This window comes from Phalacrocorax aristotelis, chromosome 5 (genome assembly GCF_949628215.1).
Source record: "Phalacrocorax aristotelis chromosome 5, bGulAri2.1, whole genome shotgun sequence".
Taxonomy (NCBI): Eukaryota; Metazoa; Chordata; class Aves; order Suliformes; family Phalacrocoracidae; genus Phalacrocorax; species Phalacrocorax aristotelis.
This window is the reverse complement of record NC_134280.1, coordinates 62,298,541-62,322,925: the sequence shown is the minus strand read 5'-3', so window position 1 is coordinate 62,322,925 and position 24,385 is coordinate 62,298,541. Positions and strand designations below refer to the sequence as shown.

General features: G+C 34.7%; 1 protein-coding gene across 1 annotated transcript in view; it reads right to left on the bottom strand.

Annotated features, from left to right (window-relative positions):
- Positions 1–24,385, bottom strand: part of CCDC73 (coiled-coil domain containing 73) — a 103,749-nt gene that overhangs the window by 22,784 nt on the left and 56,580 nt on the right. The window contains exons 4-11 of the mRNA XM_075094905.1: positions 21,454–21,525; positions 20,650–20,685; positions 18,769–18,843; positions 16,781–16,819; positions 9,911–10,046; positions 7,005–7,084; positions 668–796; positions 255–314 (exon numbers count right to left, since the gene is read on the bottom strand). Coding sequence (XP_074951006.1) covers positions 255–314; positions 668–796; positions 7,005–7,084; positions 9,911–10,046; positions 16,781–16,819; positions 18,769–18,843; positions 20,650–20,685; positions 21,454–21,525 — 627 coding nt within the window. The remainder of the gene's footprint in view (positions 1–254; positions 315–667; positions 797–7,004; positions 7,085–9,910; positions 10,047–16,780; positions 16,820–18,768; positions 18,844–20,649; positions 20,686–21,453; positions 21,526–24,385) is intronic.

Genomic DNA, 24,385 nt, shown 5'->3' with positions numbered 1-24,385 from the left:
CATCTGAATTCAAAGACAAAAGTTAAGACTTGGAATAAAGTGTCAAACAATGTACTTTGTTTTGCTAATACACTTTCTGAAAACTGAGGAGTAAGATCCCATTTATGTTAGTGTTAAAATATTTTGGAAGAGTAAACAAGTGAATTAAATTAGTTTTGATAGCTTAGTAAAATAATTTAAGAACTTCAAATATAAAATACAGCACATATATTCTTAAGTGATTTTTAAATAGCAAAGTTGTATTAACAACTCACCAGCTTTTCTTCTTTAATGTGAGTGTTTTCTTCTTGAACTTTTTTACTGACTGCTGTCTCCTTAAAAAGAACATGAAGAACAGTAAAACGCATTTAATATTACTGTCTATTTTTCTTTAGTAATATTGTGTTAACATGACATCATGAATCATCATGAGGCTATTTAAAGAAACTTAATCATTTTGAAATGTCTTCTTAACTATATGCTTTTTAACTATAAAATTATACTTATATTCATAGCATATTTACTACCCTAGGAAGGGTCATTCTGGAAATAGTTTTGTTATATTGCATCTGCAGTTAGTAGAAAGGAATCACTAATCTGTACACATCAGAGAGATCATTGCCATGATGTTTGCTGAACGAACAGAAAATATCCACCAAAAATTTAATCTGTTTAAATTCCAAAATACCATTCTGATTTTTTGTTGCAGTTCTTCAAACTGTTTTTCCTTTGCTGCAAGATTGATGTTTTCTTCTCCCACCCTGTACTGAGATGTGACCTTGGACCTTATCAAGTCTGTAGTTGCTTTCTTCAGTTCCTTAACACAGGAAACACATATAAATAGTTCATCCAGTATAGGCATTGCAATTCAAAACAAAGACAAATCTTTTAAACTATCCTAAGTCATGCCCTTCTTTTAAATAATGTATGGAAACAACAGAATAAATTAGAGGAACTGAAATTTGTAAGACTACTTGGTAAACTTTAAACTTGACACACATGGCGAAAAGTTTATTTTCAGAGGTAAAACATTATTGTGCTAATGTTACTCCACTTGAAGTAGTTATGATACTTAAGCATTTTGTTATTTTCTCTTCCAAGAAGTATATTAAAAGTGGACATTGAGTTAGTATTGGTAAAACCTCCTACACTGAGATATACAATAGGAATAAAGTACCTATTATAACTATTGTGTATGTTCCTGGGAATCAGGAGGAAAAAAAGGAAGAAGAGTGACTATCTGGTAAAAACAGGAACTGGCTATAAATTTGGAGGATCTTTGCTTTTCCTGAAACATTAATTACTTAATCTCAGGAGAATGCTAAATTAATTTTATATTAGAGCCTTCTACAACATGATTTTCCATTTAAAATATGCCTTTGATTTCATAGTCTTTATAATCTTTTAAATACGCTGCTCTCTTTTTTTGGTATCTTGTTTCTAACCAGTTTATTCCAAGCTCCTAGCGCAGGAAATAAACAGCAAATGCTTTGATCTCATTAAATTACAACTTATAGTTCCTGGAGTCATAAATATCGTGCCCTGTTCTCCCCCACCCCTCCCATTCTCGTACAAGGTAGTCTGTTTAATATCGCTCTCTCCTTGAGCGCTCTGACGTTTACTCAGACAAATAGCAGAGGTTATGAATGCTGTTCACAGATAGTATCAAGAATTCTTCGTGATGCCATAGTGGTGAACCAAGCATTCAGAATGGTAATAGTTTTATCTAACAACTAAGTTTGATCTGTTTAACTTTTCTTCACAAAAGTGGAATTCCGTCTTATCACAGACCAATGGTTTAACTGTTCTGGACAAAATCATATAACAGTACAAAAGAAAAAGGGAAGATTACCTTGTAGCTGAAATTCACAAATACAAGGTTTTACAGAAAATACAAGGATAGGTACTACTTTTAAATAAATCTTTTTTTTTTTTGCTAGAGGCTTTATGTCTCATTTCTTTTAGCCATAAATAAATCTAAAATGATTCAGTAAGTACTAAGTGTAAGTGCAGAATCAATTATAGAACCCAAAGACAGCAATCAATTATAGAACCCAAAGACAAGGATTGTGATATTCTGTAACCTAGGAAGGCTTTTTCCATCTTTTGCAATAACAACATATATTAGCTGTGCTATTTTTACTAGAAGGCTCCAGAATGAAACACACAAGGAACGTCCTTACATTTAAGTGGCAGAAGGTGCAAGCAGTTTTAACTTTTTAAAAGTGAAAAGGTGCACTGTGCCGGTCCTTACAGAGAACTAGATTAATGGTATACAGAACACAGCTAACAGGTTGTGTGATACACAAGCAGGTGCAAAAGCCTGCTATGGATCTGAGACTATATATTTTCCAAAACTCAGTTTATTGTGTGCAGAAAAATTGTACTACTTATTTTGTCATGGGGAAAGAATAAGTTGTACTAAGTAAGTTATGTTCTTAAGGTAGAAAAGATGACTGGATTTTCTTTATATATCACAGGTGGATGTGTATAATCCATCTGGAACCAAACCCAGATCTGCTAATCTAACAGAACTGTAGGTAGGGGGGGGAAAAAATAAACAAACCCACAAAAAAACCAACCACCAAAACCCAACACAATCCCAAAAATAACCAATATAAACCAGATCACCAAAGATAATGGAAAAGTTTTCCACGGTGAGTCAAAGCACAAGCTATGTAGCTGTGAAAATAATATAAAATAATTTTTTACATAAAAGATGTATATTTTCTTGTACTCTGAAATGTAAAAAATCTTCACCCCCAGAGTTTTTGCTTATTTTTCTAGTAGCTTCCTGTCATTAATAAGATCACTTGTAATATTCTGAACCCTATAAATTAATTGAATCTGGAAATAATTTTATCAGTTTTGGGGGAATGCTAAGAAAGAATGATAAGGCTTTAAACTGATTCCTTTGATGTGTTGCTAGCAGCCAATGCTGGGGGACACAATTTCAGAAACGCTTCAAGCCAGTGTAACTCAAGAGTGTCACAGAAGAAACAGTTCTACTCCTTCAATGTATTTTCCTTTTGCCAGTTGATCTAAGCTAAAACTTACTCCCTTTTTTTTGGTAAAATGTAGTTTTGATCCACAAAAAAATTTCATTCTACTTTCCCTCAAGACTACGCAAATACATGTGCCAGCATGAAGTGGTGGTGTGTGACTAGAAAAGCAGCCAGCGCAGGCAGATGTAACTGCTTCCCAAGACAGTGCTGGTACCTTACACAAACTTAAAATGTATCCAAAATCACAACTATATCTTTTTGCTCTCTTCCTAGACCAGTGCAACTCTCTTGCAATCTTTCAGGCCTTGAGCAGCAAATCTTTTTTAAAGGTTTGTTTCATTCTGCTGCTTTTCTTGGTCAGACTTCAATGCAAGCATTTTCATAGTTTCCCTAGTTTACTTTTATCCATAAATGTTGAATAGCATTCACTAACTTCATATTCCCATTAAGAAAAAATGTGTGAGATCATCCTGGTCTGAGTCAAAGTAATGGCTGTGATAAGAGCTGACAGCCAAATTAAGATTTTGGTACTAAGGGTAGTCATTCCCACTCCAGCACTGAGGCTATAGAGGAAAGAAGTTTGAACCCACAAGTTGTCAGAGCTGTTAGAGGTCAGTCAAGTCTCTGAGGCAGATAAAACCAGCTTTATAAGTTGTCCCAACTTGTGCTGCAGATCTCAGGACTTCTTTCAGCTATGTAGCAAGTGAAAACAGCCTGGTAATGCCTCTTCCAAACTCTTCTAAGCATCAAAGTTTTCTCATCGCTTTGTATCTCTTGTAGGTCCCCTCAGCTCTACAACAGATACATTCCCCGACAAGGGGAAACACCTGACTGCTTTAAGGTCACTTTTGCGATGGTTAGGCTAAGTACAAGGTAACCACAATGAAACTAAACTAGCTCAGGGCACTTCTTACTGGGTCCAAGCACTTCTTTTCTCGTCTCTTACAGAATGACCCAAAAGATGAGCCTGCAGCCTTTTACAAACAGAACAAGTGCCATTACAGATATAGTTCAGATACGCACTGTCTCATTACATAACCTTCCAGAAATGTTTTATAAGCAAATTGTTGAAATAGGGAATATTGAAAAATGGGCTGTATTTTTTCTACTATATTGACAATTTTTAACTGTTTTCACAGAAATTCTACATTTTGAGGTAAAAGGCGTGTCTTTCTATTATATGCAACTTTTACTAATAAACTATATTTACAAATAAACAAACCCCCAACTTTTTGCCAAATAAGGCATTGCCACAGCAAAGTGCTGCAGCACTATGAGAATATTAAAAGGCTAAGAAATTAAATTCCAGTTCAGTTTTACAGCAACATTCAGAATGGGATGGACAAATACTGAATGACCAATAAGAAATTCAGAAAAAAACAGCATAAAGGCATTTCCTGGTGAAGTGAGAAAGCCAGATTAAGTTTCAGTTAGCCCCTTCTTCTGCTTGTCTAACAGTATTTTATTTAAAATTCATCACCCATGACCTTAAGAATCAAAAGTATGGCTAAAAAAAAATGGATCAAGCAATATATTTGATTACTGGAGTACACAAATCACTCTCTGTTTATCTCGCACACCTCTGTTACTCACAGATTTCACAAATTTCTTTTCCTACCTCTCAAATTAGCCTCAGAGAATTCAAAGTAATGAGTTATTCTTGGTTCCTTAACCAAAAGCAACAAATCTAATTCACTGTGATGTTTAAAGATTTCTAGAACTCCTAAATTCTTATATTTACAATAAAGATATGCTGCATTTGAGAAGAATGTCCTCCTTTTTGTCACATAAAAATTGCATTCCCTTTAAAAAAGGAATTGTACAGTAGAAGTGTACTCAATGCACACAAGACTAAGTTGTCCTCAGACCTTCATGGCTATGATGCTATTAGCATTCTAACAAATATGGCTTTTCTATAGAGGAAAGTTATCACCACTGACAACTTCCAATATTTTTCTGTTGCTCTTCCATCCATCAAATATTTCAGATAAATATATATAGGTCATATATACAATATATAACACCTATAATTTGAATTATGTAGCTAAATAAACATTTCTAAATGCCATAAAACCTAATTGTGATTTTAAAAATTAATTTTAGAATTTTTCCAGTGTTCTGCTTTACTGTTATTGTGTTTCTCAGTCTCTTTTTATGATGGTAGAAGTTCTGAAAACTTTGAGATCAAACAGTCACTTCAAAACCTGATCTTTTTGACACTGAGGTTTGTCATGTTATAGTGTAGTATGTAACTAAATAAATCTAGATTGAATTAATGATTAATCTCTACTGTGGCTAGAATATCTCCATGTAATAAATACAAAAATTAAGTAAAGCACTAGAGAAGTTAAGAATGAAACAAATGAAAAAATCTTAAACTGTCTCTATTTCAAGATAAAATTTAATTTTAAGTCAGGCTTCTAGAGGCATCACACTGCAAAGAACCTTAACAATAGGAGGCTGCATGGTCTTAAGAACAAAAACCAACACTAGATTCAGGAAGAGTTTTTAAGTACTTCTGTACCTTCAAATCTCCTTTTTCAGGCAAACAAAAGTCACAGTAGGTAAACATCCAGTTTTTGATCAGTTTAACCCAAATATAAAATGGTCATAGTCCCTTCTCCTCATTTACAAATTATCTACTCCCCCATCCCTTTTTGTTTTGCAAGAAATTCACAAACTCAAAGGGAGGAAAAAAAAAGTGGAATAGAAAGATAAGGAGATACGAAAAAGATGTGGTATGGAAAGTGTTGTGGTTTAACCCCAGTCAGTCCCCACACAGCTGCTCACTCACCCTCCCCCTCTGGTGGGATGGGGGAGAGGATTGGAAGAGCAAAAGTAAGAAAACTTGTGGGTTGAAATAGGAACAGTTTAATAATTTAAATAATATAACAACAACAACAATTATAACAGAAAACAACAAAAAAGAGGGAGAAGAACAAAATCCAGGAAAAAACAAGTGGTGCAAGCACTCATCACCTGCTGACCAACGCCCAGCCAGTCCCCAAGCAGTGATCACTGCGCACCCCATGGCCAAATCCCACCAGCTTATATACTGAGCATGACATCATATGGTATAGAATATCCCTTTGGTCAGTTTGGGTCACCCATCCTGGCTATGCTTCCTCCCAGCTTCTTGTGCGCCTCCTTGCTAACAGAGCATGGGAAGCTGAACAGTCCTTGACTTACTATAAGCAGCACTTAGCAACAACTAAAACACCATTGTGTTATCACATTATTCTCACGCTAAATCCAAAACACAGCACGATACCAGCTACTAGGAGGAAAATTAACTCTCCAGAACAGGACAGAAAGATACTGAGTTTACAGGACAATTTTGACTTCAGAGGGTCCCTTCGCTCTTCTCCTGTCAGCATTTAAGAAACAGCTCAAAGGCAAAAGAGAAATTTATTCTTCCCACTGTTACATATGTTCAAGAGCGCGACTCAGAAACATGCCTGGCAAACAGTAGTTTGTGAATGGATGAGGGCAGAAAAGAGCTTAAAGGCCAGGCAAATTCTTTGTCCATAGTACCACTATTATCAAATGTCTCAGTTGTCCTGTCACAAAACTCTCCCATTTCTGATGGAGATTCAGCTACACTTTTTATCCTACATTCAAGCTACCAGCATTCTTCTATGGCAACCACTCTTCATGTTCTACCTCTCTTTGACTAAACTGAAAACACCACTGCTACCTTTCCATATCAGATGGGAGAAGCAATGACAACACAGCACAGGAAGAGGAGAGGTCACAAATAATTAACAAGGAACAAGTAGTATGCTGTAGAGGTAAATAAAAATCACCAAGTTACAGAAACTATTCAGAGCTGCTCAAAGTTTAATTGGTATTCATCTGAAGTATCTGTGCATAACAAGGGAGCATAAGACTAATTTAGCTATTAGTCATAGAATCAAGAACAGTTCTGCTGCTTGTCCACTGCTTCTGTAAGTACTACAGCAGCTTGTAGAAGTCCCAGAGAATCCTACTTATCCATTCAGAAATGCACATTATACTTACTTCCTTCAGATTATTTATTTCAGTCTCTTGTCTTTTATTCACTGATGCTAGTTTCTTATTGAGCTGTATTGCTTCCTGTACTTTAAAAAAAAGTTAAAACATGTTAATATATACTTTCATATTTGAAAGATTATTTGATTTATAACTGAAATGTATATGTATATAGTTTATAAAATAATTAAACACCTTCATGGAAAGGAGACTAAGACTGAAAATATGACTTAACTACTTTTTCTGTATAGTGTGATACTACACTGGAGGATCACATTAGGTCGTATCAGTCGTTCTATACCTCAAACAATGCATTAAGACTGTTCTGTGTGTTGGTTTGCTATTTTTTTAATATTGTAATTTAATTTTTAGTGTCATCTCGTATCACTTTATTCAGATCACTTCTCCATTAGCTCTTAATCTTAGGTTTGTTTTTTAACTAAGGCTTTTCTTGTAATTTTCAGATGAGTTTGATTATTTTTAGAGGAACGTAGAACATAATGAACCACAGAACATTCAAATAATTGGGTTAACAAATGTACAGACTTATATACATATAGGACATGGAAGACGGAAACAGCAGAGGATAATTGAGAGGAAAACACTATGAATAATCTCTGTCCCTTTTGAAAGGGAAGGGAATTTTCTCTTAGACAGGGTAAGATATAATTAGGAAATTGCTTGAAGTTTCACAATGAAAAGCTGAAGATATTCACTGGTCCCTGTACTTTTTCAGTCACCTCTACTCAGTCTTAGTATTTTGATCCTCTGAGGTCTCTCTTCAGCCTTTTCTGTTTCCTGGTTCCTCTTCATTCATGCCTAATCTTTTTTCTTTATTTTCTCAGAAAGCTCTGGCACAACACTTGAATACAAGAACTCTAGACAGTGCATCACACCCAGAAAGTTCCCTCCTTTTCTCTTAAAGATGGTAAGCGTCATGGGGAACGATGGACAACAGCCTTACAATACAATAAGTAATTCTGCAGTTTTATACGAGAATATGTGCTTAGCAAATGAAAATACTCAAGAATGTAACAAATATCTTCTGATATAACTTAGAAAAAAACTACAAAAACAAGCAGGTAAAAATTGGTAAAAACGCTCTCCTATCTTTCAACAAGAGTAATGTGTTCACCCTCTAGCTTTAAAATACTAATACTGGGAAATCGAGTAGGCTATAGGTTTTAGATTTATTACAGGTTGCGGTATTTCCCCTACACAGCACTATAACACATCAATTTTCATTTTCTTGTTTCCCTACATAGTGTTTTAATACAGCAGATAAAGAACAACAGCTTATAAATTTAAACAAATTGTATAAAAAAGGCTCGTATACTTTCTGCCTGACTTTTCCACTGACTGCAGTTTCTTGCTCACAATTTACAAGTTACCTAGATGCCTATTGCACATCTTACATACTGCAGTGCAGATTGAATTCTCTCTGCAGTAAATAACACACTAGAGTTAAATTGGTGAACAGATCACCTTCTTGAACAGAAGCAGTTAGTAACATATTTAATCTTTTCTACAGGTTCATTTTGCAATTACTGGTAAATATAAGTAGAAACATGGCAAAAAGCATTTATATATGATTCAAATAGTGTAAATACTAAGAGTGAAAGTTATTTTTCCATGAAACTGCAAAAAGACTTTTCTATATCTGACATAATAGAAAAGCCCTGTCTGATGTAAATAAAGGGAAAACAAAGCAAAGTTTTATCTTAATTTGTTTTTAATATTAAATATTGACCTATTAAAAATTTGAATATGAAAAGTAATGTGAGTTGCTGAAATATCACAAATACACGTAGAACATGTTACCAACTTATTCAAACTAGATCTGAAAAATTATTTGGTTTCAGGCAGGGAAAAAGACTTATAAGCTTCAGTATTTGCGAAGTTTTTTGGTGTTTTGGGGTTTTTTGTTTGCTTGGAGTTTTGTTGGTTTTGAGTTATAGAACTTCTTTCCCTTCCCTTAAAAAATAAGACTTATTTTTATTTACACGTTGTGTAGGTGTTTACATAGATGAAAACCGCAGGCACACAAAACAATACACAAGTCCATATTCTACACATACACTATGATGTTTGCATAGAAATTTATCATTTGTTATGAGAAACAAGGACTTATCTCTCAAATTAATAGGTACAAAAAATTTAAATGAGGTATTTTTATTTCTTGAGCTTATCAGCTTTATTATTTTATACATAAAATTATATATTTATATAAAATAAAAGTATATGGAATAATAATTTTGTTATGTTTCAAGACATGAACAGGGATAAGGTACAGATTTATAAAGCTTGACTAGCCATATAGTCAGAATCTATATAACAATAACTGCATCAAATTATTCATACGACCCTATTTATTTACTCAACTGGTTTAAGGTTTTGTATTTCTGTACAACAATAGAATTTTTATTATTTCATTAATATTTTCTGTCCATTTCCCAACACTGAACCTAGTTTAAAGAGCATTCATTTCCCATTTTTTGCTAATTCCTTTACTTTCACCCCCTCATTTGAGCTGGTACAACTGTTTGTTGATTGTGCTGAATGGCAACAGGGATCTGATCCAAATTAAGTGAAATTTTTTTCCAGGAAGGAGTGGGTCTGCTGCTGGATTGTTTTGAACACAAACCAATTCCTCAGTATAATTTACCATGTGGTCACACCCACAAGTGTAGCAGCGTATCAGCAGAGAGCAGAAGAAGCATGGGGTCTGTGCTGCCTAACCCGGCACTGTCTCAGAAACACTGAGGAAGCTACTGAGACAGAGTCATTGCCAGCTGGTGTATTTGATGTTAGGCACATGGTAGCTGCTATTTTTCTGAATTGGCAGGTGTCTCCAACTCAGCATTGTCAAAACATAGCAAAAAACAAATGCTGGAGTACGTTCAAGACATACATACCACTGTGCTCTAGTTTTTCATGAACGCCTTTTACAATTCCAAACTGACATGCAATAGTAGCATAACACCTCTCAACCTCATTCAGCTTCTTATGATGCTCCTCTTTTGTTATTAAGTGCATCTGTAATTTTTGATCCTGTTAGAAACATAAATGAAGCACCCACTTAATGATAGTAACTAGCATGTATAGGTCAACTCTCCAAATGTTATCATAAGAGCATAAATGCAAAATCATTCCCAGAATATCTCAGTTGTCTACTTCACATCTAATGATCAGTTCCCATTTCCAGATAGCACCTCATTCCAAAGACCTTCACCCACAGGTGAAGTTAGATTATCAAAAAAGCACTTTAACATATTTTCATATGCTGTCCTTTATATTTAGGAGAACTTTCATGTAAATGTCTGCAGAACTGTATTAACTGTTTTCAAATCCTGGTTCCAAGTTTTCCTTTGTTATGTGTCTTAAACATGTTATTTAATCTGCCATTGTATTGTAAATATAGCCTAACATGCTAAAGCTGCCTGTGGTTTACACTTGCCCTCCTACCACTCAGTACAGCATTGCATTCCCTCATTCCTTTGATGTAGGATGATCATGGAGATTAATGCAGTAGCCACCCCACAGCAGCTATTCTGTACCTGCTCATGTCTTTGGCTACAGTTTCAAACAGTGCAGTGGCTTCAGCAGCTATATGTTTGTACCTGATTGCGCCAGCTGCTTGTTTGTCCCTACTATAGTATTAAACCAAGTATACCACGCTTTCAAGTCGCAGTAATGCAACAAAATATGGGGCCTATTTAAGAATTTTAGAGGGCTTAAATCACAGCCCCCACAACAAGTTGTCCTAGCATTTTCATAGAGGAGCACTGGGCAGAGATCAGTAAGGGCTGGAGACATTTAAGAGCAGGAGCATCTTAAACTTTGGCAACAGGGCTAGAGTATGCATCATGAAAATAAGGCCTATAGGCATTTATTCTTTCGTGTTACACAACAAAAGCAATCTATTATGCAAACAGTGTACAGTCTTCTTTGTAAAGCCACTAGTAAAAGTACTGTCTTCCTTTTATGGTCTTAAACACTTCCTGGCATAACATGGTTTTAATTAACAAGGAAAAAATTTTAAGCTATATTGTAATACAAACTCAAACAAAAATATTGGATTTTTTTCAATACAGCATTGTTCAAAGTATAGGGCCACGATGATAATCAAGGGATTTGAGCAGCTGACATGTAAGGAGAGGCTGAGGGAGCTGGCACTGTTCGGCGTGGAGAAGAAGTGACTCAGGGGGATCTTATCAATGTGTATAAATACTGGGTGGAGGGGAGGAAATACAGAAGATGCAGCCAGACTCCTCTTAGTGGTGCCCACTGACACAAAGTGAAATACAGTAAACTTCACTTAAACCTGAGGGGAAAAAAATTACTGTATGGGTGGTTAAACATCGGAACAGGTTACACAAACAGGCTATGGAGTTTCCATCTCTGAAGATACTAAAAACCTGACTGGACGTGGCCCTGTGTAACAGGCTCTAACTGACCCTGCTTTGAGCAGCGTAGGGTTAGACTAAGCCATCTCCACAGATGCCAGACAGCCTCATCCATTCCAGTTCTGGGATGGTTAAAAATGACATGGTGCAACAACAATTAGGAGAGAATTTGTATATTTGACACATCTAAATAAAAGAATTTCAACATGCTTGCTATAAAAAGAGAAGTGCATCAACCACTTCTAGAGAGCAGTGGTGACTTTGATTTAGATTAGTGAAACTAATGCAGATTAATACCACATGCTTCCCAGAAATATTTAAGTAACCTTATCATGAATAGTTATTAATTCCTCAGTATCAATTAGCAGTTGTAATATGTTAAAGATGAAGAAGTTCTGTTTTAAGATTATGCATCTGTAGGGTTTTTTTTCTAACTACTTTCTTTTGTAAGCATCTAACACTATTTTTACTTCTGTTCACATCTTGGCCTAAGTAATATCTTATGATAATGAATCCCACATAGCAATTAAGTAAAATGTATTTAAGTTTAATGAATTTTACCAATCTCTCTCTCTTGTTTTGTGAGGGGGTGACTGAAAATACATATTCACAGGAAACTATATTCAGTGACACATGTCACTGATTTTTTAAAAAAATTATATGTTATTCTTTCCTTCATATACACTAAGCTTTTTGTGTTCCTCTTTATACTGTATTTTTGTTAAAAGCTTTGTAGGTACTATTTGGCCAGTTTTTAAAGTAATCTTCTCTGAAGAGAGTAGGTTAAATGAATTCCTCAGAAAAGATATCCATTTATTTAGACATCTAATCTATTTCTAATCTACAGTAGAGCAACACAGCAATTACAATGAATTGGGCCAAATTCATTCCTGCATGTAAAATCAGGTTACACAAGGATGAATCTGGCCCCGTCTGTTTGGCTTCTGTAAGGCTCCATTTCCATACAGTAACAAATGCAATATATGTCCAAGCATCAGAGGATAATAAAAGCTGATAGTAATCAAAAGCAATGACCAACATAAGGCTAGCAAAACAGGATATACAATAAAAATTTCTCATGTTTTATAAGGTATGAAATTAAACACACTACAGCAAATGGAAAGCCATAACGGAAGCACTGGTAAAGAAACACCACGGCTTACAGAATCACTGCAAGGAATGAAGGAATGTAGGTTGTGAATGTTCCTATAGTTTCTCTTTTGCCTAGCCATAAGTAAACTGTTGAAGAACTGTGCTTAACTAAAGCTATCATGTGGATTTTATAACAAACAAAGAAAAAAGGAAGAATTATATTTGTTTTCCCTGGTAGTCATTCAGGTGTATTTATTCTAAGAGATCAACGAAGAGGGAGGCATTGTTAATATGAAACTGGAACAGCTTGTGGCAAGAGCTGAGGTTTTTTGCACTTTCTTTTATATGGATTTTTCTTAGTGTTCTCCCAATTTCTTTCTTAACTCAGCAAGACAGTGTTAGTCCCTCCTTCTCACTAGAAATATGTTTTGTTGTTTCCCAGGCCTCAAAAGTTTTATTAAGAGCTTACCACTTGCCTAAATATGATTTTTGATGGCAAGATGATCTCCAGGCTTAGTGCACAGTAAAATAAAAGCAGCCTGGTTTTCCTTCTGACATCCTTCCCTGAGTATGTGATTCTTCTGCTCACAGCGAAAAGGCCTTAAAACATTCTTCCATAGAGGACAATCAAGAAACACCAGGAGACACTGCGGGATAGGGAGGGTATGACCCTGGAGTTGGAGTAAGACCCACAGAATCTTGGTTCTCCTTCCTAATGCCTGATACTGCAAGAACAGAAATTATTGCCCTGCCCTCCACCAGTAATAAAGATAAGCTGGGATGGGGAGTGGAACTGATTGTGGCCATATGGTCTGTTGAGGCACAATGATTTCTTCGTGGAACTAGACCAGAGAAATACTTCAGGGTCAGGTAGGTGACCGGAGGAAGACCAACAGGGAATTGCTCATATCTCAAAGATATTCTGGAAATGGAGTCACTAGTCAGAGTTACACAATGAAGCAGAAGGTGGTAACTGGGAGGTGAAAGTGTCAGAGAAACAAAGGAGACGTAAAGACATGGAGACCTAAGGCAAATTAACATGAAAATTATGCAAAATGTTACCAACAGTAAATCTTCAAAATAGGAAAATTTTCCACAATAGTTCCTTTAGTTCCCACCATTTTTCTACTTAAAAATAATTATTTTTAATTTATGCTGTATCAATGCCTTCTGACTGTATTTTTAAACCACATCATATAATTACAGGCAAATTCCTAAAATATGTGGAAAGGAAATAAAAATAACATGCCTATCTTATATTATTAAGAACAAACCAACTTTTAAAATTACATCTATTTAACATTTTACAGGAATTCATTTTTCATTCATTTGGCAACTATATCTGTATTAGAAAACTAAACAGTGGCAGGGAGGCTTTCAGGAAATGCCTATACTGTTGTTAAATTATCCCTGACACATTTTGGCCTGTGCCAAGTAGCACTGATGTAAGCAGTTCCTGGGCACAGTTCAGGAGACTGTCTGCTGGGAGCAATGTGGGTTATTTGGATGCAGCTTCCCTCATCTGAAGAGCAGTAGAGTTTAATGAACCTAAACCATTTCATATCACTTGACTGCAGCTTCACTAAATGGTCTCGCAAGCATTTAGTTTACCAATATAAACATAGTCAGCAAGTGAAACTAGACTAATTACCAGCCATTCACAGAGTTAGTCACCCCATCTACTTTACTCATTAATACTGATGCACTGAATCACTACCTTGTAGACATTGATGTCTCCCATTGACTACACAGAGATCTTGCACTCCAAATTTGCTCTTCTGAGCTGCACACAAGATTTCGTCTCTAAACCAGCCAACACTAGCCTTAATCTCATCCTTCTCTTTTTATATTTTAGCCCCATGACATATAGTTAAGATTTAGGTACGGCAGAAGACAAATACCTCTAACCACTCACTCTCTCAGACATGTCCATGATCAGCCAATGCAAGTTAACAAGAGAACACATGAACAGATGAAAAATTTACTTTGGCAGGTTATTTTTCCTACTCTATATCAGGTTTTATTCTACACTCAGAGTTCTAGCATTCTACATTGTATCATCTGCCAGGAAATTAATGGAGGAGGAAACGAATACCTGACTAAGGCCATTTTTCTCCAATTATTTCTTAATTTCAGCAGGAAGAAAAAGAAGACAATACAGAACTCACACTCAAACTTATTCTCTCAGAGAACTAGCTTTGTAGTAATCATCCTGTATCCTCCTGATTGAATGAGTGCTACTATTCATATGCAGTGAGGTGCAAAGTGACTACATCGCACACAATAATCACCAGTTGTTGTGGAGACAAAGGAAAGATGGAAGAAAAATAAATCCTTTATTTCTTTGTCTCTATACAGTCTTTCAATACGAAACAAAAAAAATTCCACTATTTCAAAATTCTAGCAGATATTGTAAGAATTATATCATCACCACAATTTTCACATAAACGTAACTGGATAGCATGCTAAAATATGGTGTATATGCAATATATTAACATTACATATGCTAGACTAAAAAAACAGAATTAAAGGAACAAAACCAGAAAAAAATGCTATATCAATAAGATGTGCTCAATCCCTAGCACAAACAAAAGCTGCTTTACTGACTGGCAGGGTTTCTAAGGTGCCAGAATAAACTAAACAGCACATCTGCTTACTTTCAAAACACTAGCCAGGGCATGATCTAATCTGTCTTTAACAAACTTGAAATTGAAATAGAAATGCATCTCAAATGAATCGTTTGGAATTTCATCCATTTTACTTTTAAAAGTTTTGCCATTTGCGATAATTGACTAAGAGAGTCTACAAGGACTACTACTACTACTACTTTGATCTCTAGAATGTACCATTTATTTCAGTGTAACTACTCAAGCAGTAAAGTTAGTAGAATTTGACCCAGTCTAAAACTATATGTATTAGCCCGCTACTGCTCAAGGTTGTGGGAAAGAATTCACTTCTGTGTACCTTGTGGGTTTTTGTTTTCATCATTTCATATCAAAGCATCTTCTATAAATATGACCAAGCTACACGTTATGTTTAGTGCTACATGCAAAAGAGGATTTCTAATATCTTGTCCCCCAGTCAAGAGCATTTAATAACCATACTCTGAATCAAAGTCACAGTACCCTGATGTTTTCAAAATATACAAATAACCAATTATTGGAGAAGTTTATAAACATAAGGAAGATATTTGTTTAAGCAGCACAGTTGTATTTCCAGCTTATAGAAAAGGTGTTGTGATTTAAATAGTCTCACTCATGTGGAACACCGTGCTTGCAAGTTATGAAATAAAGGTAATATGTGAAATGACCTAAATATAAGTTCAATAATTTTGTATGTTTTAAGCACATTTTTAGATTAGATGTATTTTAAGAATAAATATAAGTTAAAAGTGAAGTAAGACAAAACACATTTTATGTTGCCTTTGATCTTTAACTTGTAGCCTTATCTCCCAGGTCAGAGGGCACATTATTCAATTTCACCATATTTTGTGTAAAACCACTGTAGCGTTGAAGATGACTTTCAGTACAAATGTCATGGTACTTAAAGCTAAACTGGACCTTAGTTTTTTGAGCTTCTTAATTAAAATCACAGTTTGTAATGGTCTGACAATATTATCTTTATTCTTTCCAGTTGAGCAGCAGCAGAATTTTCACAGCATTTATTCAATCAAGCTTAGCAATGTTTCTGCAGCTCACTCTTTCACTTCCTAAAACAGACAACAGGGTTCAGAGCGACTATGCTGTCACTCTATATAAATTTATTCCCTGTGTCAAAGGGAGTAAGCTGGACTGGATGAAATCTAAACTGTTTGGGGGAACTGATGTTAAGAAGTAATTCTGAGAAGAGGAGAGAAAAAGAGTGAGAGGAAAAACATTATCAGACCTTCTTAAGAAAAAAAACCCTAAGAAGTGCTTGGAATTCTCTATTACTTCTTTGAGAGGAATATGCTAGACCCTGTAACTATAAGGGTAATATATTATTCAAATCACAGTCTATAAAAAAATCTTTAATCTATAAAGAGAACAAATGTACGAATTATATTTTAATTCAGGGAGAGAAAATAACACATGATAAACAGCAGCTATCAAGCTATAAAAAACTAAAACCATTGTATTTGAAAGTTTTTCAGATTCAAAGCTGATAGCACCTCTTCTGTTTATCTGCAATAATTATCACACATCATTTAAGAATTAGAGTTGGTTAATATTTGAGTTATACTCCAAGCAAACATTCTCTCTTCATAAAAACTGTTCCTTCTTTCTTTTACTTTTATTAATTTCTTACCATTTCATTCAGTTTCTTTTGTAAAGTGTATTTGGAAATCTGTAAAATGAAAGAGAGCTATTAATTAAACTGTAGTTACATTTTTTCCAATGACAACCTGCATATTTAAGTATTATCATACATAAGATTTAATTGCATTTATTGCCAATCTAATACAGTAATTCTGGTAATAATAATGTGTAAAAGGACTACAGTCTGTAAACTAGACCCTTAGAAATAAACAGGTAGGAACACAGAGGTAGAAAGGAAAGTGTTCCCTCAAGTTCTAGAGGAATATAAGTGTGTTCCCTGTTGGAAAAAAGAATTCTAGGTAGATACTCTGAATGGTGGCATATAAAGACCGCATTGTACCAATCTGGCATGCTTTAGTAAAATAAGACTGATATTTGAAGTCGTTAACACTTTTTCATACACCACTGACATCAGAGAAATTTGACTTGTGTAATACTTAAGATTGCAAAAGCTTTAGTCTCTATATCTCTTAGAACGTTTAAAGAAACAGTGACAATATCTAGAAAAAAACCCAAAGTGCCAGAGAACCCAGTGTGTGTAAATCTTATACAAAAATATTATTTCTAGAAAAAACTAAGCCTAGAGGACAATCGTTTTGAGGTAGAATTCTGACTGTCTGGGTAGAGAGGACTACAGAACTGAATTAAAAATTCCTCACTCTTATTTTAGGCTGATTTCCAAACAGTTCTTCTGCATCCCCAGGTTCATTGTGATCCCCTGCTTCCTCAAGTCACAGCAGAATTTCCTAGATCTGAACTATACTGTTACACAGATGTTTGATCTGTGAACATTAAACATTTAATGTTAAGTGCTTTTTTGAAATTTCTGTTTTACCTTACAAAAGAAAGGCCAGTGGATTTTTTCATTACTCTTGCTGCACACATATCATGTTCAGCAGACCATGGAGGGATATTCTACATCATCTGTGCTATGCCAAGGTTTGAACAAGGCAACAAAATCCTTTACAGCTATTGCACAGGCTGCCATGGGAATAAATTTCTTTTGCTCCTAAAATACCTTCAGTGTTAACTAAATGATTAAACAAATAGTGTGATACCAAGTAAATGCATCCCATCATAAGATAATGTTAAGAACCACACGTTGCAAGATCAGGGGTAATAATCCATTATAACCATTTTGTTTACAATAGAATTAATTATTATCCCACTCAGTTTTGGGCAGAAAAATAATTAGTTCCTGGCAATACCTGAAATCTGGCAAAGCATTACAATGCTAATTCTTTTCTGTGTTGAACAAAAACCTTCAGAGTTCTGCACTTTTAATCCATTTTCAGCATATCTGCCTTGGTCTTTAAAAGAAAACTAAATACTAGCTATGTATGTCCCTATGTCTTCCGTTATTTCAAGTAACTGAATCACGGCCACAAGCGCTCCAACACCATGTAACAATATAAAACACAATACAGAAAGAACACCAACCAGCACCAAAGTAAATTGTGCATTTATACAACAATTTTACTTTTACTGACAAAGAGGCATTGGAAAGCTGTGGATTATGTGGCAAATACAGGAACCTCCTACTGAAACAAAGGAAAATAATAAAAACCACAGGTAGCACTGTGAGTTGCAGGCCCTGTATGAATACTTCTTTCTGTTTAGGAATCCAAAATCAAAGCTTCTAGGCAGGAGAGAAGTAAGAAGACAAGAATAGAAAGAGGAAGACTATGGAAATGAAAAGAAAGCACATTTCACACACTATTTGGATTTTATTGAGTCTGCAGTTCTTCTGGAGGAGAAGACCTTTAGCTGGAAGGTTAACTTGAAGTAGTCTTGACGCTGAAGACCAGAACAGAAGCTCAGTGTTAGAAAGTGAGGTGTACATGTACTAGAAAGATTAAATGAGAAAGCCTGAAACACCCTCTTAAAAACAACTGTTTTCTTACCAGTGGAAAAAAACTAAACCAAAACCACTTGCATACCAAGAAAAAAGTTATTTCAAGAAAAATAATAGTTTACCTGTAATGCTTTTAATGCTTCTTTCAGTCCAACAATTTCTTTTTCTTTTGTTTCTACAGCAAGTTGATATTTTCCCTTTCAACAAAAGCTGTACTTCAGGATTTGGGCAGAATAAAGGCACTTACAAGGATTTATAGACAAGAATATTATAAAAATAAAGCACTACTCTGCTATGACAGAACAATTCATTGGTGAAAATAGGTGAAAATTCAGCTAAATAATTTTAATATGTACATATATATTGCTATAAAAAGAAAAGTGAAAACACGATAGTATATTTTCACCACTTATCACTAGTCAGTAAATTTTAAAATTTTCTGTCCTGGGAGAGACAAGCCTGACAAAGGCAGAATTAATAAGTTACTTTAGTTTAGAGCAAAGATACTAAAAAGCCAAGAAAGTATCAGGTAAATCAATTTTCTTAACCACTGTTGCAGGGCCTTCACAGAAAAAACTGCCTCAGCTCTTCCAGTCCACAAAGATTGAACTGTAATCTGCTATCACTAGAATTGCTAGACACATACAAGCACGTTATATTTATATATATATGCCTGTGTGTGCATATGTATATACACATATATATATGTATATCTGTGTGTCCACACACACACATATATATATGTATGTGAATAAAATCAAAGAACTTCAGTGGAATTACATCAGGTGAGAATCTTGGGCAGCAATCAATACAATGGAGAGCAGGATCTAGATATTGGAGAATACAGCAGGGAAAACAAGTACATCCATTCAACCACCCCTGCGTGTTCCATTTGTCTCTAACGTAGTGCTGGCTGTGTAATCTCCTGAAACCACCTTGATGAGTAAAAGTACATATAATATAAACCGGAGCAAAAATTGGTCTTTGCATTCAAACTCTCTCCTGAAACATTACAGCTTAATTTATTCTTTCAGTTTTTTTGGTATAAAGTATTGAAAGTACTATTTGATTCAATGGGAGTGTTTAGAGAAAAAAAAAATTAAAATCAGCACACAATTTAATTCTGAAACAGTAGCTGTCATTGAAAATACAAATCAAGGACTACTATGTAGGTATGTGTGGACAAACAGAATGTCTTAAGAAGAAAAACCTCCAAATACAAGCAAGAAAATAACTTGACCAGATAATACAAATGCAGCAAAAAATATAGTTTACTTTGATATACTTTCAAACCAATTTCACCTGTTTGCAAATTTCTGTGTAAGTTCTTACTAAACATATAGCATACTCATCCACTTTTAAACCTTGGGAAATTTAAATGAAACAATAGAGTCCATATCAAGACATTCATTGGCTTCACTGGTGGAAACAGACTCCTAGTATACCAAATGCAAATCATTTATTCAGAAGAGGAAGCAGGCACTCAGCTCGGTATAAAAGCTCATGTAGGTAAGAAAAATCCCAGGTATTCAGGCTTAAGTTTATCTTCTTCAGTTTAGTTCAAGTTCCATAGGAAACCAGCTCAGGTAAATCAATAAAAGACCTATTAAAATCTGGTTGTACTAAACCAAATAGAATTGTTATTTTTTGCTAGTACGTGAAAAAGGCTTATGACAATATGTCCCAAACCCCCAAACTAAAGTAAGTTTTATATAGCGTCAATATAGAACTATCAAAGAACACTTATGCCCCAACTGGTTTTTAGCATAAGCAGATTTCAAAATGAAATTTTGCAAGTAATTAAAAAACTTCTACAAGCCATAAACAAAATACAAAAAGTAACAGAGTTATAAAGAAATATCTTTTGCAAAGGCCATAGCAAGAAAAATAATTTAACTGTAATATACTTAGTTTATACTTAGAACATGTTTGGTAAGTTATATAGCATTATCATTTGCTTATGTGCTTCACTGGATGACAAACAAGTAATTTTAACAGAGTACCTTTTCTTCTTCCATGGCAAACATCCTTGCCTGTAACTTGGTTGTCAGTGGCATTAAAAAAGAAGAAACAAAAAATCAATACATCACATGGGATTAATTTTATTTATGCAACTTGACAAGACAATATAGTTATATCACCCTGCATAGTGTACTTCCTGGGGTGTTTTTTAACTATAGTAACTATGAAGTCACAAGCAGCCAGCTTGTGAATCACAAATTATTTTTTCAAGAAAGAAAAACCTGATTGCTTGTCAATTTCTTTCTTGTGTGATATGATTGTGGTGCAGCATTAATGATAAATTCTCCATCACCACATGCAACAGTTTCAGTTCCTATGACTGTACTCTTCAAGTTTTTCAGCACTCACATTTCTAATTATGTATTATGGAGAAAAAACCCGCAACCCTAATTTGAAAGACCGAAACACACTTTCAAATGTTGAACAGAATAAGTTTTTTGGCAGATCTGTTACCATGGTCTATGAATCTAACCTTGTGGAGGACATGTCAGAGAGAGGGGGGAACCCCCACTGCCCAAACAGAATAAAAGAAGCATTATCCTTTTTAGGAATTTTTGGAAAACTAAAAATGAAGAATCCCAGGAAGAGTGGCTTAGTGGGAAGAACTGTCAAAATACAGGCATTACACTGTGTTTGGAAGAGAGAAAAAAAACTGATTTCTTTGAGCTGTACAGTCTAACATTTTATATGCAACAGAAAAAATTTTAGTACCAACTGATAACTTGCTATTATGCCATCCTATTTTAAAATCTCATTGTCAAAGCTAGAAGGCCTTATTTTGCTACCTGTTTTTTAAAAGCTGCCATAGCTTCTTTGTTTTGTTGGTGCAATGTGTCCATCTGATGCTGCAGAGTTTCCTGCTCATGTGAAATAAAAATAGTATGTTTTAAATATTATCTTACAGCAAACCATACATATAGTACTTCAAGAAAAAACCTGATTCCTTGTTAAATATTTTTACAAAGACATGATTCATTAAAAACAATATCTGAGGACTAAAATAGACATATTAACTGGTAATCATCTTTTTGGTAGGGGCTTCTCTTTAATTTATAGCTGGTAAAAATTATCAGTTCTGGAATTCAGATTTGTTGTTGCTAAGACTTCTCTAAGCAACTCTTACCCATCCTATCAACCTGCAGAAGCAATCCAACATCCACTGCCATCTTAAGACAGCATCTTGACACAGTTCCACCAGGTAGTTATAATAGAATTTTAATCTCCATTAAAAAAAAATACAATCCCATTAAAAGCTAACAATTGTTATTCTGGTTTTGGTTAAATTTTAGTCACTTAGCAAACTACATGAAAGGGCTGAAGGAGGGCAAAAACCACTAAGCATAAGTGTTTCAGATAGCATAACATTTTTATGATCTTACTGCCTGGCTTTACTGTCATCCATAAAAACAAGAAAATTAGTTAAAGGTGTACTATTATTTTTATTTTTGTTAATTTTTCATGTCATAATGACATAGACTAACACTAGCGTCTGCAAGTTGGAAATCTTTAACATCTTTAAGCATCACGTTCCTCTACAAGATAGGAACTGCCCCCCTCACAATTGAGGTGAAGTAATGCAGACAATACGCTTGTAAGAGCAGTTTTTTTAAGTTCTAGACACTAAAAAGTATTAGGCAAAGGTAGTCAAGAGGCTCTGTCCTTGAACAACTAACTCAAAATATAGATGAGTGTTTAGCTAAGAAATATCAGTATGAAGAAGGAAATTACTAAGTAATAACTGCACAAAAATAACTATAAATTGAGACTATTAAAAAGAATGTCTGGAAGAAAATAAAACAATCATTTGTTTCACACATGAGATGTCTAATTTCTTCTCCTGCCTTAACTGAGAATTTTTCAGACATAAAGCCTAGTCCAAAATTGCTACTTTCTCCAGGAACTTGGTGTTGCTTTCAAGTTCCACAAGTGAGAGCTGTTGTGAAGAACCTGTGCAGGTAAGGTGTTTTATATTCATGTACATACTCCTTAATACATTGTAAGATAGTAAAGTTGTTATTTGCACCTAACAAACAATACTACATGAAGAAATATTAAAAAATGTGAAAACGGAAGTCTTGAGGAATGTTTTCCTCAGGTTATCACTTAGAACTGCATTCTAAGACACAGGTTCTCTAGTGGGTAAAGGGTATCCCAAGTACGCTAGAAGGCCAGAAAAGCAGTGACAGCAAATCAACTATTCTCAGTGGAGTATTCCTACTCACTGCAGGAATAAAACTTTGTATCCACAGTACTATCATATTAAGATGTCACTTCTTTAGACTATAGGAATTCAAGCCAATATTATATAATAATTTATGTAGATCTAAGTTTGGTTTCACTGAACAATCATCCTTTATACAATTTTATCATTGATGTAATTGATAACTGGATATAAGCATTACAGAGCTCTTCATAACATACCACAGTCTTCCTTGGACTGTGTATTCAAGTGATGTGTTTTACTATAAAAAAGAGACTGGGAAGATTCTATAAATATTAATTTCCTAACAGGCCTCACAGCCAAGACTATTAAATAAAATTATTATGTATAACCTTCTCAGAAATTCAGTTTTGGAATAAATTTTCCATACATGCAATGTAGGAGTGGTTCAGGGAGAGTGAAGAAGTTACTTTTAAAAAATATAAGCAAAAATCACCTTTGAAATTGTGATGTCATAGTAAGCAAAATGAGTATACTCATTAGATTTAAAGGAAAATTTTGTCCAGCTATTCTGTTTTCCCTATTCTAGTATATTTTTTTCCTCAAGAGCAGCAATGGTATTCATAAAACATAGATGAAGATTTGCTTTAAAATTGTAACATTAAACTAGAAACTTAGCTCAAGTCATGTCTCTAAAACTAGTTTGCTAAATTTAAGGTAAAGTAAAATATATACTGAATCACAGAACTGTTGACTGAAAGGGATATCTCTGAAGGAAAAAAAACCATAACAGAACCTTTGATAAGCCAGGGGAAGCTGCCTACTTACTGAACTACTCATTATGATTCTGCATTCAGAAACCACCAGGTCACAAATTCAATTTAAATGCCATACTTAGCATTTTCATCTTACTGGAATCTCCAGGATTGGAAACTCATATTAGCTTGTTCCTTTGAAGTTGCAGAGCTCTACATATGTGTTCACACATATGTGTCACCTAACTGCCTGTAAGTCTCATCTTTTTTTCAACCGTAAATTAAATTGCTGCTGCAGTCTCAGAATGAGTGGAAATCACCCCTTTTGAACCCAGATTGTTAGGAACTGCAATGCTAGGTTCAGAAAAGCAAAGCAGGGTTACAAAATTGAAAGCACTGATGCTTTTACAAATACAAAATGTTTCCTGTTTCTGTGTGTACATACCTGTCTTTCAGAAAAAAAACAAAACAAAACACATAGTTAGGATTATTAATTTAAGATGGTTAGGATGAACTCCAAGATGAAATAGTCTTCCTACTACTAAGATGTTAAATATCCCAAGATCAAGGATAGAGCTGAAATTATTGTTTTTTCTGTGATCATAAAATATACAGAGTGAAGCCTTTTATCTTGTGACCTAGAGACAGGGGTCATAGGTTTGATTGTATTTGAGAAGGGAATGGATTTCCTATGAAAGCATAACCTCAGGAGTCCTAACCCTAAGAAGAATGTTTGACTGACTTTATGAAAACTTCATTCTGAGCATTTAAAAGATGACAAACCCTTCTGAATATATCTAA